Source organism: Artibeus jamaicensis, unplaced genomic scaffold (genome assembly GCF_021234435.1).
Source record: "Artibeus jamaicensis isolate MK-2021 breed Jamaican fruit bat unplaced genomic scaffold, CSHL_Jam_final contig_76, whole genome shotgun sequence".
NCBI classification, from domain to species: Eukaryota; Metazoa; Chordata; class Mammalia; order Chiroptera; family Phyllostomidae; genus Artibeus; species Artibeus jamaicensis.
In genome coordinates this window covers 5,999,968-6,015,698 of record NW_026521954.1, presented here as the reverse complement: position 1 = coordinate 6,015,698, position 15,731 = coordinate 5,999,968, and the positions used below count along the sequence as shown (strand labels likewise).

The 15,731-nt window shown below is 39.0% G+C and overlaps 1 protein-coding gene across 5 annotated transcripts in view; it reads right to left on the bottom strand.

The window, feature by feature from the left end:
• ARAP2 (ArfGAP with RhoGAP domain, ankyrin repeat and PH domain 2) overlaps positions 1-15,731 on the bottom strand; it is a 162,196-nt gene that overhangs the window by 120,122 nt on the left and 26,343 nt on the right. For all 5 annotated transcript variants that reach the window (XM_053672327.1, XM_053672326.1, XM_053672330.1 and 2 more), the window contains 2 exons: positions 5,595-5,664; positions 627-747 (listed from right to left, as the gene is read on the bottom strand). In XM_053672327.1, the coding sequence (XP_053528302.1) occupies positions 627-747; positions 5,595-5,664 (191 nt within the window). The remainder of the gene's footprint in view (positions 1-626; positions 748-5,594; positions 5,665-15,731) is intronic.

The window sequence follows — 15,731 nt, the reverse complement described above, 5'->3', positions numbered from 1 at the left end:
GAAAACTTCTAACTGCCCTGGTCTCCCTCCCTTTTCCCACCCCAAAAAACAGAGAAGATTTAAAAGTGTCGACTGCATCCCCAAACTATCTTTAGATCAATTTCCACCCTCAGGTGACCTACAGCAGATGCTGCAGGAAAAATAATTCAAGGAAAATAAAAGATGCTCCAAAATCCATGTGAGAACGATTACTGTGCCTGTGTGTGTTCAGTTGAAACCTGCCCTGTGAAAACTTCCATAAAACCCAACCTTTCATAGCTGGAAAAATTGATTTGGCATACCAAGTCACTACTTTGCATCATCAAAACAACAGCTAACAGGAGAGCTCTGACAGAGCAGAGACATCTGTCCGCATTTTCCACGGCTATACACCCAGAGCTTAGAAGAGTCCTTGACACACAGGAGGTTCCCACTAAGTATTAGTTGCAAGTAAGAACAGTGAACAAATGACTTGTCAACTTGTTTATGGCACTCGAAACATTAATATTAAACGCACATTATTTTAAAAGTAACGAATTTAAAGATTTCTTGACATTTCTAGCGTAACTGGTTTATTAATCTTCTGAATGTTCAGAAATACATGACTGTCTGCAAGAGTTTTTATGGGAACAAAGAAATCATCTTACCTTCTTTTTCCACTCTAAAAACAAAAGTTCTTTGTGTTGTAACAACCTCAAATTTGTTGTCTCCTTGAACTCGTACTGTAGATATAGCAGAAAGGGGAATCATTCCTTTGGAATACTTCTCCTGGATTGGTTACAGAAAAAAGATACACAAAAGGAGACACATTAAAATGAAATTTTCTTGCTCTTATTGAAAAAAATGGTACAACATTTATAAGAGCTTCCCTTTCATGATTTCAATCTAATTTTTTAAATGACATACAAATAGTATAGGCATATAATCTCATATACACTTAATACCCTCAGGAAAAAAATATAAATGTTCCTTTCAAGTAAAACATCTTTCATATTCTCTTCATCAGGAATTAAAAGGCAAAAAATCAAATATAAACGATCCTACTAAACTGGCCAAAAACACCAGCAGCATGTTCTTTAATACGATCTGGTCAAAGTGATTTTATGGTGTTTGCAGGCATCTGCTGGCCATAGCAGGTACTGTAACTGAACCACTTCAAAGGACTGCTCTTACATATTATGAACAAGAATATATCGAAGAAACCAGACTGCTGAATTGTATCAATTTTCCATGTTACTGGATACCCTGATGATGACCTCAGTCTCACAACAGCATCTCTTTACTTTTTATTCCGCAATGAAAAAAGATGGACGTGGCTGTTTGCAAATGATATACGCAGATCATAATTTTGCTCAAGAAAGTCATTTTGCCTTCCTTTTCCTGGACCCTCCTAAACTATATGGCATAATGACCACCCCACAAACTCGAGTATTTACTAAGGGTACAATGTTTACCAGGCCCTGTGCTGGAGAGAAAATTCAAGAAGAAGAAAGTACTAAACCATTCCAGGCTAAGAACAAGTGCCAAGTTCATATTCTTCCCAGTGGTAAACCATCATGCATAGCAGACGTGTAAGAGACAGTCAGTAAGGGACAGTCACCATCAGCAGTGTGGCATTCCACCCGGAGGTTCATCCTCTGCTAGTGGATAAGACGGACTATACTACTGCGGAACTTCCTTAGTTCTTTGACAGTTTTTTCTCCACAACCTCTGCTCTGGTCTCTCATCCCTTTATGTACCCATCAAAATTCTACTCATTCTTTCAATGTCATCTGAAACAGCGATGCTATGAAGGCTTTCCTATGTTCTCGCAGACAGCCAACACTGAAATCAGAACTCTGACTTCAGGAGAAGAGTGGGCAACCCCATGGAAAAAGGAGAAGGATGTCAAGAAATGACTAATTACAAAGTAACTTATTCTCAGTATTTTCCATTGTTTTTATCTTCCCTCCCTAAGAAAGAAAAGTCCTTTCTTGCTATTTCCACAGCCTGCCCCTTTCTTCCTTATTCATTTCAGTCAACCCCTCTCAGACACTTGAAGTCATGAACAGTGCAGATAAGTGTCTCATCAGCAGCTCAACTTTATAAAACTCACTTATCTCCTGAAAACATTACCTTCCCTCTCTATCTGCCCATTAAAACTGCACTCTTCTAGTCAAGTAGGTCTGACGTACAACAGTCTTTGAGTCCCTCCGCACCCACATTACCTGGTGCTCTCCCCTCGGCCACCCTGTCAACCTGTTCCCTGCCCACCTCCGAGGTCGATCATCTTCTGTCACCACCCACCCCCTTTCTTCCTGTCATCACCATACTGCTGTCTATGAGTTTTTCTCTGTCTTGTTTGTTCATTCGTTACTTTCAGTTTTATATCCCACATAAGGGAAATCGTATGGTTCTTAACTTTTTTCTGTCTGATGTATTTTGCAAGGAAAGATGTCCCTACAACTTCCACCTTTCCGTATAAGACACACTCCTGAAGAGAGCCTTTCTGGCCAGCCTCCTCCCTCAGGCCCTCGTTCCCGCCCAGGCAGGTAACCCTAACTAAAGCTAAGAGCAACCTGAACTTCTCCTTTATGACACTCACTAAATATCATTTAAATGACGATTTTTATATTTACTGTGTGCTTTCGATCAATACCAACTGCCCACACAAGAATACGGGTTACATGTCTGTTTTCCTCACCCTCTTTCACATAATCAGTATCGTATAAATATTTTCTAAATACATGAATGCTATAGCCAATCAATCACTGTCATACCAAACTCTGACAGCTCATTTTTAATGCTTTTCCAAATTTCTCCTCGGAACACTTGCACTGGCCTGTGCGGCCGACACCTGGAAAGTGAGCGCCTGGCTTACCGCGCACACTCCCAATCAGCCTCCCCACTTTCAACTTATTTTCCTGGAACATCCCTCGCATCTTGTTGTTCATATGTCAAAGCTGGAGAAAATAAAAAAGATTCTCAAAGGAGAATGAAAAGATGGGAATTGAAATCTGTACAGGACTTTGATGGATGGCGATGGCTAGGAAAGCTAAGAGGAATAAGCAAAAACATGGAGATGAAAACGAGGGAAAAAAACACGCTTCAGTTTCCCAGTGTATCCAGACACAGTTGGAAAAGGCCATTGCAAAGAAATAAACTAAATGACTGGCTTGACAAAGGAAGCCGAATAAATGCGGGTGGATTACAGTGGCATGATGAGATCGCTAAGGGCTCCAGGAATGACAGGAGGGAGAGAACAGGTCCCCACCGTCAGGCAGCCCACGGCTTGGGGGAGGGTGCAGCATCCCGGGGGACAGGGGATGGGCCTCCCTGGCTGTAAGGGCTGAGGCTAAACTGTCACAAATCTAGGCTGTCCAAGAACAAGCAGAGTTTGTCCCTTAGGTAAGCCATTCTCAAATTTCAGTTTGCCTAAGAATTAGCAGAGCTTATAAAATTATATTTCTAGTGAGATAATTAGCTATTTGTGGAATAAAATGTTATCATTAACCATTTTTCAGTAGGAAAAAAATCAAGTAGCATTGTAGAAAAAGAAACAGAAATTTTAAAAGATTTTTCCTTCCCCTAGATCTCTTTAAAGAGATTAAAAGACAAGTCCTTGAAAAAATAACAACTCACCTCCAAACCTATAATGATAAAATTATATTTAACAAGGAAGTACTTAATAGAATAGTAATAGAAAAATAATTCTCCAGAAGTGATCAAAATGTACTTAAGAAGCTAAATATTGTGTTGCTTTAACCTCAGGAAGTTGCAGTTCCTCTAATGGATCATTTATAATTTATCACGAGATATTACAAGATGTATCTCATAATGTTTAACACCGTAAAGTTGATTTTTACATTTCTCTTCTAACAACACACACGATAAAGACAATATAGGGGAAAAAACTCAATGACGACAGGCTCAAATGACTATCTTTTTCAGACTAAAATTCTCCTTAAGGAAAGAAATTTTAAAGCCTCCCTTGAGCTTGTAACACACAGATATCTAGGTCAAGTTTGTCATTTATCTACCACTTTCAGACAATGAAACGACCACAGGGCAATTCTGCCCACAGCTGAGTAAAATGGGGGTGAGCTCGATTTCTTGGCAGGTGATACGATATCAAGGCTACTGGGATGTTGCCACTTTCAGTAATACAATGAAAAGTCCTTGCAGAGACATGACTGAGCAGCATTGGGCAAAGCGGAAGAAAACCGGGGAACAGGCGACTCTGCACACTGCCTCCTGAAAGCCCGACTGTGCGCCCTCCGAGTGCACATTTACACATAAAAGAACCCCGGCTCGGTGTCCATGAGCACTGAAACCGCACACCTCACCACAAAGTAGCTGTGACTGCTCCTACAGCCGAGGCTGCATCGTTTTTACTGCATCTACATTTAAAAATATGACAGGCACTCAGCCCCTCACTGCATGGGAGATGAGCTTTTAAAGGGCAGAGGGAGTCCAGATGGACATGGATATAGAAATTCTCTCCCCTGAGTAGTGATAGTGACCCCGCCACCAACACAGCGGGGCACGGAAGCCTATCTCATTCCTAAATAGTTTTCCTTCTCATTTCAGTCAAACTGGAGAAAGGCACTGGGGATGAAGAAAACTAGGGGTCAGATGTCAACAGACCGAGACCACCATGCACCCACCCTACACACAGAAGTTGTCTCAACAGAGCTACAGCAGAAAAATCAGCTATGAAAAAATACTCACCCCACTATCTTGCAAACTTCCAAGAGGTGTGTTTAAACCTACTTGACACTCTGGATCACTGCCAAGTAATGCCAAACAGTCAAAGTTTCTCTAAACTTTCCCTCCACTTGGATTTGACTATTGTTAATATCTTCAGTTTTTGTCTTATCTAACTATGTATTTGTGCAAATATATACTTAGTAAATACAAATATACATCAGACAGGTAACTTCTGAACAACATTTGTAGACATAATGACACTTCCCTCCTAAATATTTCTAAACTGATGAAAATAGTGTCCCATCATAGATATTCAATTGTCTAAAGACTGTGTTGTAACCACTCTCCCATAATCATCAGATTTTCAGTGAGTTCTAACTCCAAACACCCTTCCAGGTTCATCCCCCACGGATTTCCCATCTGTGCATCTCACTGTTCTCACTGCTCTCAAGTCCTATTCAATGTCTCTACGTATGAACATCGCTTTCTTCAAGACCCATGGCCCATGAAATCTCATGCAAGAAGCCTTCCTGGATTCTTCCACAGGCCCTTCCAGAACATAGAGTAACCCCTCCTGGCTTTGCCATTCCTTGCTATGGTGTCATTTTCAAACACTCCTTACTGCTCTCTAGGATAAAGAAGGCATTTTCTTGAATAAGAAATATTTGTATATCACTCAGAACAATTCTGGGAGGCTATAGAAAATCCTCCATAAGTAATTATCGGGTATCTAAGGTTTTTAAAAATTCCAATCTTAGGTGCCAATAAAATGTTTAACTACTGAAAAGAGTGTTTCACCCTATTATAATTCTTCTGATGTGATAATCAAACCATATTCTTAAAAAACATGTATCACCTGCTTAGTTTACTGAAGTACACTTAGTACGCATCAAGCAATCTCCAAAAACTGTAAAATGTAAACTTACCTTCTCATTATTGTAATAAGAAATGCTATGGCCATCAAACCTCACCCATCTCTTCTGAAACATACGCTTTCTGTAAAACACAGGAAGTTGTTATTTTACATTGAAGCACCGTTAACTTGAATTTTAAATACACTTGCAATGTGACGGCGTTGAGTACGTTCCCATCTGCTGTTAGGCAATGCAGAGAACAACAGCCTCCGCCACGCACAGTTCCGGTGACAGGACACAAAGGGAAAAAATGTGCATGATGACGCTTTGCAAGCAGCTGACACAGGCATCTAACATGATGACACTGTCAACACTGTTGTCACCACCTCTGTACGGCCAAGTGCAAAACAACGTGTTGTCACACGCCCTGTCATGGCACCCATTTCCCTTGAAGCAGATAACCCTTTCGTGAAGGTAGTATTAAGGTTATAGCATTTACTTGACCTTTATTTTTGCTAAAGTAACATTTTGTCAATTGGGTTATTTTGTCAATAATTTACACAGATAAATTAATTATGACCAAATAAGCTGAAAAGCACTGTCTAAACACAAAATCAGTTATAATCATCCCCAAATCATTGAGGCACTGACATTTTTTGAAAAAAAAAGTATGAAAGGCAAATGTCACTTAAGATAGTTACTAACATGAGAAACAAAGTAATATAATATAACCATATGTTTCGTATTTAGGCTTAACACAGAAAAAAAGTTCTGACTACCTAAGGAAGAAGTGAAGAAAACCATGTCTACTTGGGCTTTTTGTTCTGCTTTATTTTAGCTCTCTTTCCTAGAGACTGACAATCCTAAAGGTTTTGAATATCCTCCTCTCTACTTGTCTCTCAGTGCAGACTGATACAATCGAGATGCTTTTAGCCTTTAATAACTTTTTTTTTAAAGTCACTTCTAAACAAATAGATAAAGACAGCTATCTCGCTCTTTCTTCTGCAGTGTTCTGACATGTTGAAGGTAAGGAACTGGCAAAAGGTTCCACCGTGTTCAGAAGATTTGGAGATAGAGAAAAACTTCAGAATGTGCGGAGAATTTTTCTCCTGGGCTTTTCCTGAGTGTCATGGACTTCCCAGCAAGCCTCCCACACTGATCCTTGGCCAATTTATTCTGCTTAAGATAAAATTAGAGAAGATCAGATCGGAAGGAGGAAAGTTTCGAAGGTCCTCAGTGCAGACATTTTCACATATAAGCACTGCCTTATATGTGTTGTAATAAGTAATAAGAACGCACAAAGATCCGAAAATCATTTAACCACAGCTAACTACCCGGCCCTCTTCCCATCTCTTCTTTCTGCTTCTTTTTAACTCCTCTTGGTCTGCTATGGGTTTTCTCAACACTGCAACACACAAGTGTTACAGAGATCTGATTTTTACTTCTCCCACCAATCCAAGGTTCTTCAAATTTCCAGCATTAAAATTAAAAAGTAAAGAGTTAGCGAGCAAACACACAGTAATAAGACATTCAACCAAATCACCCTGCATTCATTTCAGTCCATCTCTGTGAAGTAAAGACAAGGAAACCCATCTCCACCCACAACTGCAGCCGTAATTCCGTAAACCAAGATTTGTTTTGAGCCCCACCTGCTTTACTTTGTAAGTTGTGGTGAAATTAAGCACAATAACTTAAAATCTCCCATTTTATTATTAAAAAAATCAACATCTATGGGAGATAAAGGCCCTTAGAACCCTCCATTATCCCTCTATTCCCTTTGCTAACCACTCCTTATCTTTCAGAGTTTTGCCTGTACCATCCACACCGACATTCCTCCCCTTGGAACTGATAAGCCAGTTCAAAGCAGATCACAAAACTGATCCTCCCTCAAAGCACCAACTCCTCTTGCTCACAGCTCTTAAATAGATTTGCCTACGTGCTCAATGTTTGTCTCCCACACCAGTCCTTGTGCTTTGCAAGGGCAAAGTTCAAGAATGTTTCATGCTCTACTGTATAATCAGCAACTAACACAGACACAAACAGGGTACTAAAAAAAAGGATTTGTTGAATGAATGAGTGATATGATTATGTGGCTGACTCCTTATGCTTGAGATCACAGCTCAGAATTCATTCCCTATAAGTAAATATCCTATTTCCCTAAAATATCCTATTCCCTAAAATCACACAGGTCCTCCAGGCCTCCAGGCCTGTGGGAATTCCCTCCAGGGAATTCCCTAAAATTCCCAGTTTTATGACACAGGTCCTCCAGTCCCTCTCTGCCCGCTGCTCCACTTTCCTTAATCAGACTTTACAGATTCTGTAATTCTATGCTTGTTTTTGCTTTATCCATCTCCTATGACAGATATTTAAATATTTGAATATACAAATAATTTTTGTTCTATCAATGTAAAACCAGTAATTGCCACAGTTTCTAGCATATAAAATGCGCTTAAGAAATATTTAATGAATATACTTTTCACTAAAAAATAATCCAACTTCCATTTTATATACAGAAAAAATAAACACTACCAAAACACTTGACCTTTAATTTCATTTTTTGCTTTTTTCAGATACTAAAGATCAGATTTTCATATGATCATATAAAAGATTTTTAAAATTAATTTATTATTAAAGAAAAATTAGTGCTGCACAAAATATTAAAAATGACCATTAATTTTCATGTCATTTAAAATATATTTTAAAGTTAAACATTTTTTAAATGCATTTATTTGGTACTTTCCTATTTAAAATTCAAGTTAGACAATTTAAGATGTTTCTAAAACCAAATTTATATAAGCAACCTATTTTTCTCATTGACAGTGCCAATATTCAATCACCATATTTTGCAATGTATAATTTGCACTTTCTGCCCAAATTTTTGAGGGAAAAATAAGGATGCACATTATACATGGGTAGTACTAATTCTGTATCTGTATACATTTTCAATTCTTGCACTTATGCTTATGCGTTAAAAGTGTAACCCTAAAAAGCAATGATGAAATCCATATGCAAAATAATGCCCCAGAATACAATAATCAGTTTTGTTTCTAAATATAAATAAATAAAAAGTTGAATTAAAAAAATTAAAAGATTTTTTTTCCCTGAAAGTCCGGACCACAAACGTGGGCACACACCATACCCCGGAGCACATTGTACATGGTCAAATGCAGTGGCCATGTTCTGCATGTGAACTTCAGTACCGAGTGTCTTAGTAACTGGTTACTTAAAGAACTGACACTTAGATCCTTTTCCAGATGATCCTCCTTTCTACCTGATAAAAACTTTGATTTAATATTGGTAAAACTTAAAAATTAATCAAAATTTCAACTAAATTTGAAAAGAGATAGCTTCACAATGATATATTTCTAAATGTCAATGTACAACTTTAAATCAATAAATATTGGTGAATATTAATTTTTTAAGAATTTTTTAGCAAAGGTTAAATATTCCTCTCATGTGTTTATAAAAGCCTATTAGATATTAAACAATGAATTCTACTGGAGTTGTGCAAAATTCATATACTACATATAATTATAGGTTGCTGAAGTACTTTAAACATTTCTCTCTAGTGTAAGATGCTTTTCCCTTAAATGCCTTTTAAAAGTTGCTTTTGTTTAATAAACATTAAATTAAAAAAGACCAGGTATGAAATGCAGTGTCGTCTATTATCACATGACACAAATGAGACCTGAAATAATTGTGAATTATTACAGAGAGATATTAAAGCCTTAGTCAATTGACAATTTAGCAGGCACAGTAATTTTGGTAATAAAAACAGAAAACACTTCTATAGTGCTTTGTTCTAGACACTGCTGCAAGCCATACACAAATATTCATTCACTGAATCCTCTAAACAACTGCATAAGCAATGCTATTATTCCCATCTTACAGATGAAGGCATAGAAGCACTGGCAGGTTTAATGAACTGCCCATGTCCTACACACAGCAGAGAGCCTTTCTGGGATTCGGACCCAGCCTGTCTGTGCTCATCGCCACTCCCCAGACTTGACCAGGACATTTCATTGCGAAGCGCCATGGTCCTCCCTTCAGGCAGCAGTAACACAGGACCTCTACCCATTTTATACAGGAGTTAGACTTTGCAAAGTCCTTCTGCATTCCTTCAGAAAAAAAGGTAAAGCAGACAAGAAACACATTAGCCTAGGTTTTCTCCTCTTCTACTTCTAGGGTTCTGAAGGGAAACATTTCTTTGAGAAGCTTTTTTAGAATAGTTTATAAGGCCTGTGCAGTGCTGAATGGGTTTCTCCAAACTCTCCCCTTGAGCCCTGGGAGGGCAGGTGGAGTGGAGTTCCAACCGCTTTCCTAAACACAGCCTCACCACCTGGGGTCAGCTCCTGTTGTCTGAAAACTGCGTGTCTTACAAATTCTCTTGTAACAACAGTGTACATACAAACAATTAAATCTCTGTTTATAAAGCGCTCACACAGGGGCACTTCTGTTTAATATCGTTCCTACCTGTCACCAGACATTTTCTTTAAGATTACATCTTACAGCTTTTAAAAAATCCCCAAATCAAACAAGCATGCTATTAATTTAAGGTAGCAGGTGCTACCAAACTGTCACCTCTAAATATCACCCAGACGGAGTGAACCTCAAAGGCACTAAGTCAAATGTATTGTTTTACTAATCATGGTACTTAGATCATCGCAAACATATTTTTCAGTCATTCTAAATAACATCTCAGGACAGAGCTATCGATACACTTTACCAGATGCACCTGCCTCGCTTGCATAATCCTGCGGCATTTCATGCACATTGTATCTCATCCTCTGCTCTCACCCTGACTACACACAGTATGTTTCAGAACTACTACAATTTCCAAAAGTATCTATTTTTATTTACCTAATTATTTTACCTACTCTTTCCATCTTAAGGCTTGTAAATGATGCAGTATTAGTTATGAAGTATTGCACGAATATGGACCCATGGAATTACTGTATTTCTATAAAGTGAATGCAACTTTTTTATTTTGAAATGCATTTCCTCACTTTTAAGCAAACCAAAATGAGTTTCTAAGATTATATACACTAAAATGAGTTGGGGCCATTAAAACAAAAATCAAAAAGTCTCTGAAATCCAGCTTCCTTTTCTGCTATATCTAACCTTTCAAATTTTTTTAAATGTTATTTAATGTAAAATTTCAGGTGCTAAAAGGACTTTGGAAAGTCAATAATAAAGAATGAATGTTTATGCGACTACCAATTTTACAATATTTACACAGACCTTAGTGTTTACACAATATCATATATGAAAAGCTATGTTAAAATTACTCACAACTCTTTATTTTATGGAATCATATTCTATTTTTTTAAAAAATCCAACATTAAACCAGCTGCTAGTAAAGATGATCAATTAAAAGTTTATGTTTACCTCTTCTCCCAAAATTTCAAAGGATTTTTTTAAAAAGTAAAAATAAACGCCTACAAAGCAACGCTGACTAGAGCTGATGATAGTAACAATATGTAGAAACTGGGAAAGTGGAAGGAAGGGTAGGAACAGCCTTAGAAAGCCGGCAATTTACCCACAAAATCTGAGAAGATCTCAGCAGCTGGAGGCACCAGCTAACTCTGGAAGCGACTCTGAAGGAGCGAGGGATGCTGAGGAGAGAAGACGAGGCGAAAGGCAGCTTGGCAGATAAACTTGTGCCCTTATGACCACGGGCCAGTGTCCCTCCCTCAGTCTGCACTGCAGAATGTTAGAGTTCGTTCACTGGGGTCTCTGCAGGGGGGCCTCAGGGCTGAAGGTAGGGATGGTGTTAAGAAGAGCCGAAGCACAGCATTGTTCGCAGTGGCCAGGACATGCAAACCACTGAAGTGCCCTCGGTAGATGATATGGTACATATATATATATTCTGATATATATATTAGACTACTACTCAGCCATAAGAAAAGATGAAACACTGCCACTGGCGACAACACAGATGGATCTTGAAAATATCACCCTAAGTAAAATAAGTCAGACAGAAAAAGTAAGAACCACAATGATCCCATAAGCAGGATACAGAACTGAAAGCACAAACAAGACAAAGGGACTCACAGACACAGGTAACAGGATGGCGGCCATCAGAGCGAAGGGCGTGAGGGGTAGTAAAGGGCAGAAGGGGTCAAATGCCTGTTGACAAAGGGAGGTTTGACTTTGGGTGGCGAACACACAGTGCAATTAATACACAGATGAGGTACCACATAAGCGTTCACCAGAAACCTATATAATTGCATTAATCAGTGTTACCCCAATAAATTTAATAAAAATAAAAAACAGTAAAAATAAATGAAAGTCTATGTTGTCAGTATTTACACTCAGAGCCCACTTTCCCTACTAAACTCCGAAAAAACTGTTTACTAGTCTTATCACCCTCAAGAAGGGAATTCATTTAAAAGATAACAGCATGAGGAGTCTCAAGGAAACATATTAGTGAGGATCCAGCAAGATCCTCTTATGAAAAGTAGGTATTGAGGCCCATCAGAGCCTGTTCCAATCAGCTTTGTAGTATCTCACGTTAAAAAACGAACAGCCCCAGATTAACAAAACATTTGAGGAAAACTCTTAAGGTAAAAGAGGAAAAGATGTCCCCCCTCCAAAAAATGGAAACACATTCCACACAAAAAGAAAGCTTCCAAAAACATATTAATATCCTCAGAGTATAATTAAGAGAATATACTGTATCCATGGGACCATAACAGTGTATCACAAAAAGAACAGTCAAAAGAGCTGCTTTCCATATTAAATATAGGATAACAAAATGCAAGGGTGGGTTCAAAAACGCAATTGAAGAATCTTCCCAGAAACGAAAAATGAGAAAGCTACATTTTATCAGCATTTCAATGCAGGGTGTCCAATACCAAAGTCCCAGGGATTCTAGAATCTCTATATTTAATATGGGCTTACTGGCGTCTGAGTGACCTCACTCCAACCCACTGTCTCGGCTTTGACCTTGTCTGGCTAGTTAAACTTTGGCTTTTTCCCTTTGCCCTAGTCCTCTCTTCAGCCTGAACATGCAGGTCACTGGCAATTTCTCCCTCCTCATCCCAGCACCCAGCCCGGCATCTTCCACAAAATAACCCCAGCTCAGCCCCTGCCATCAATCTCACAGACTTCAGTACCTGCAGATTTCATCTACATCAGTGCGCTTTCAATCCTTCTAGCCAGAAAAGTGTTTCACCTAAACAAGCCAGTTGCAAATGTACCCATTTCCCAAAGACCAACTAAACTGCTGCTTCTCACTACAAGGTCTTTGAAGCAATATTTTCTCAGCCCCTGTTACCTCCCGATTCTGTACGAAGGACCTGACCTGTCTGTACCAATTGCTACACTCCTTTAGTTTTGTTTTTAATTTCCTAGATGCAAGACAGGCAAAAGACAAGCAACAGATACACCTCACTTATCTTTGTATTCCTCCATAAATTCTTACACTAGGATACATTTGTATTATTTAATCAGGTTCGTGTGTTCAACTTCTGTTGTCCCAGGCTCACATATTACCCAATGCTTCTCCGTGATTAAAAAATTAATATTTTAAAAAGAAAATTTAGCTGAGTAAGAAATAAAGTCCTAAAACATCTTGTCAAGTAAAATATGAATTCCTCAAGATACATGGTCTATCCGGAAAAAAATCCAACCATTTTAATATAACAAGAATGGTTTGCAGAACATCAAGGAGAGTGAGCTCGAATCCACATGCATGAACAATGACGACTTCACTGTACTCGTCAGTGGGAGCAGCAGACACCACTGAGTGAGCCTATATACCGAGTGGCCATCACATTCAAAATGACTGACTGAGTAGAGCAATGAATCTGCAACAAATGTGTGTTAAGCTTGAACATTTCCCTGAGGAAACTATTTGGATGATTCAGAAGCCTGCAGCTGTGGGCAACTGGTGATTGGCAGCTTCATCACGACAATGTGCCTGCGGATACATCACGTCTGGTGCAGGGTTTTCTAGTAAAACATCAAATCACCCAGATGACTCAGTCCCCCTACAGCCCTGATTTGGTGCCCTGGGACTTCTGCCTTTCCTCAAAACGAAAATCACCTTTGAAAGGGAAGAGATTTCTGACTGTTGATGAGATTCAGGAAAATACCACGGGGCAGCTGATGGCGACTGGGAGAAAGAACTGTGTGAGGTCCCAAGGTGCCTGCTTTGAAAGGGACGGAAGCATTGCTGTCCAATATAAGAAACATTGTACGTGTCTCTTGTATCTTGTGTCTTCTTCAATAAATGTCTCTATCTTTCATATTACATGGCCACATACCTTCTGGGCAGACCTCGTATATTACAGTTTTAATAAATACGCTCAATGTGTTATGCTGAGCACATACATCTTTAGAAAATAGCAGGTTAAAGAGTTTCCTATAGCAAGTATTCTAGGATATTTCAGTATGTGCATGTCTCATAAAAGATACAGACGTCACACCATGTTTACAGCAACCCACAGGATTCTTCCTCTGAGTGACAAATTTGGAAGATGCTGGAATAATTATATTCTACCTTTCATATTTGCATCTATTCAGATTTGCTGAAGTGCTCGAGGTTATTCATTACAGCTAGAAAAGGGCACAGGAAAAGATTTGCTTTTTTATCCTCAAAATTCAGTGAGTATTTTAAAACAGGTACCATTTACTAAGTTTTTCATCTGCTTTCCCTATTTGAAACACTAATAAGAGACCCAAGTTCAACATCTTACCAAGAGTCTCCCACACAACTCGGTGAACCAATAGCATCAGGGCTACATCATAACTAGATCATTCGAATAGTTAAATAAACTTCATACTTTAAGCTCAACTGGAAAATGTTTCAGTATTTCTTTAGTTGCATAACAGTACATAATCCCATTCTTACCAAATATTGCGTGGTTTTCACATACTGTTCATTAATTCAGAACTGTCCCTTCCATTTCAAAAACAAATACAGACTCAATCAGGTGAAATAAACCCAGATTATAATTCGATTATGTTAACGTCACTCATGACTGAGGACGGTTTCAAACAATATTTGGAGAAGGACAACTGAGTGTGGCTATTTGTTTTGAAACTGTGTTTTGACAACACACACACACATCTCTAAGGAAGAAATAGAACAATGAAAGGAAGAACAGCCTGCTGCTCTGGTCACGCACACCAGTGTCATTCACAGCACCCGCAGATTTTCAACCAAATCATGTTCAGAGCTCAGTTTTACAAAATCTGTACAAATAAAACTAGCTGTTTCAGAAAATTTTGAAGGAAAAATCCATGTCTAATGCTAAGGTTTTTGACTGATTCATTCAACAACAAATATTAAGAGCGTCTACCATGTGCCAGGCAACAGTCTAGCCACTGAGGATACCGCAGTAAACAAAAGCCAATTAGATGCCGTCCCCATAGAGCATATATTACATAAATCACGTAGTACAGAGTCCCACGGAGAAAGCTGAACTGATGGAGTAATGAGGTGGTGAGGGAGGGGCAGTGATCGTTTTAAATCTGGCGAGCAGGGCCTCAATGAGAAGGAGCCATCGCAGCAAGAACAGGAGGGAGGTGGGCACAAGCCCTGTGGCTCTCCGGGAGAGCACTCCAGGCACAGAGAGCAAGCACAAAGGTCCACGGAGAGGGCTCCTGCTTTCCATGACTTCTGTATTTAATAGATGAATAGAAAGCAGTTTTCCTATTGTGTGATCTATCAGGTTGTAATTTTCTATTTGGGGCCCAGGGGAGATAGAAGCAGCTCACAGAAGATTTTAGCCATCCATCTAACCTGCTCTGCGCCTCCATGGCACCCAAGCACATCCAGCCCATTATCTGTGTCTATCAAGTTTTATTGAAACGGACTCATTCGTTGGCTTACACATTCTCCAGGCTGCTTTCACGCTACAACTGCTGAGTTGCTGATGTCTCATACAGATGATGTGGCTATAAAGATTAAAATATGTATTATCTGACCATGTACCGAAAAAAAAATTGCTGATACCTTCTCTCAGAATTCAGAAAGTTGTCTAAATCACTGCTACCTGCACCAAAAAGACATGTGATCACAAGTTAAACACAGCTGGGTAACCCCTGTGTAACGGAGGGGTAGGCACCACTTTGTCGAACTAATAAGCATCCTGAACACCTTCACAATTGGCCTATGGTGTCTAATTAGGAAGAGGAAAAATTCTGACTCTGCTTCTGAGCCAATAAATACACGCTTTTTGGACAGTTATACATATTTCT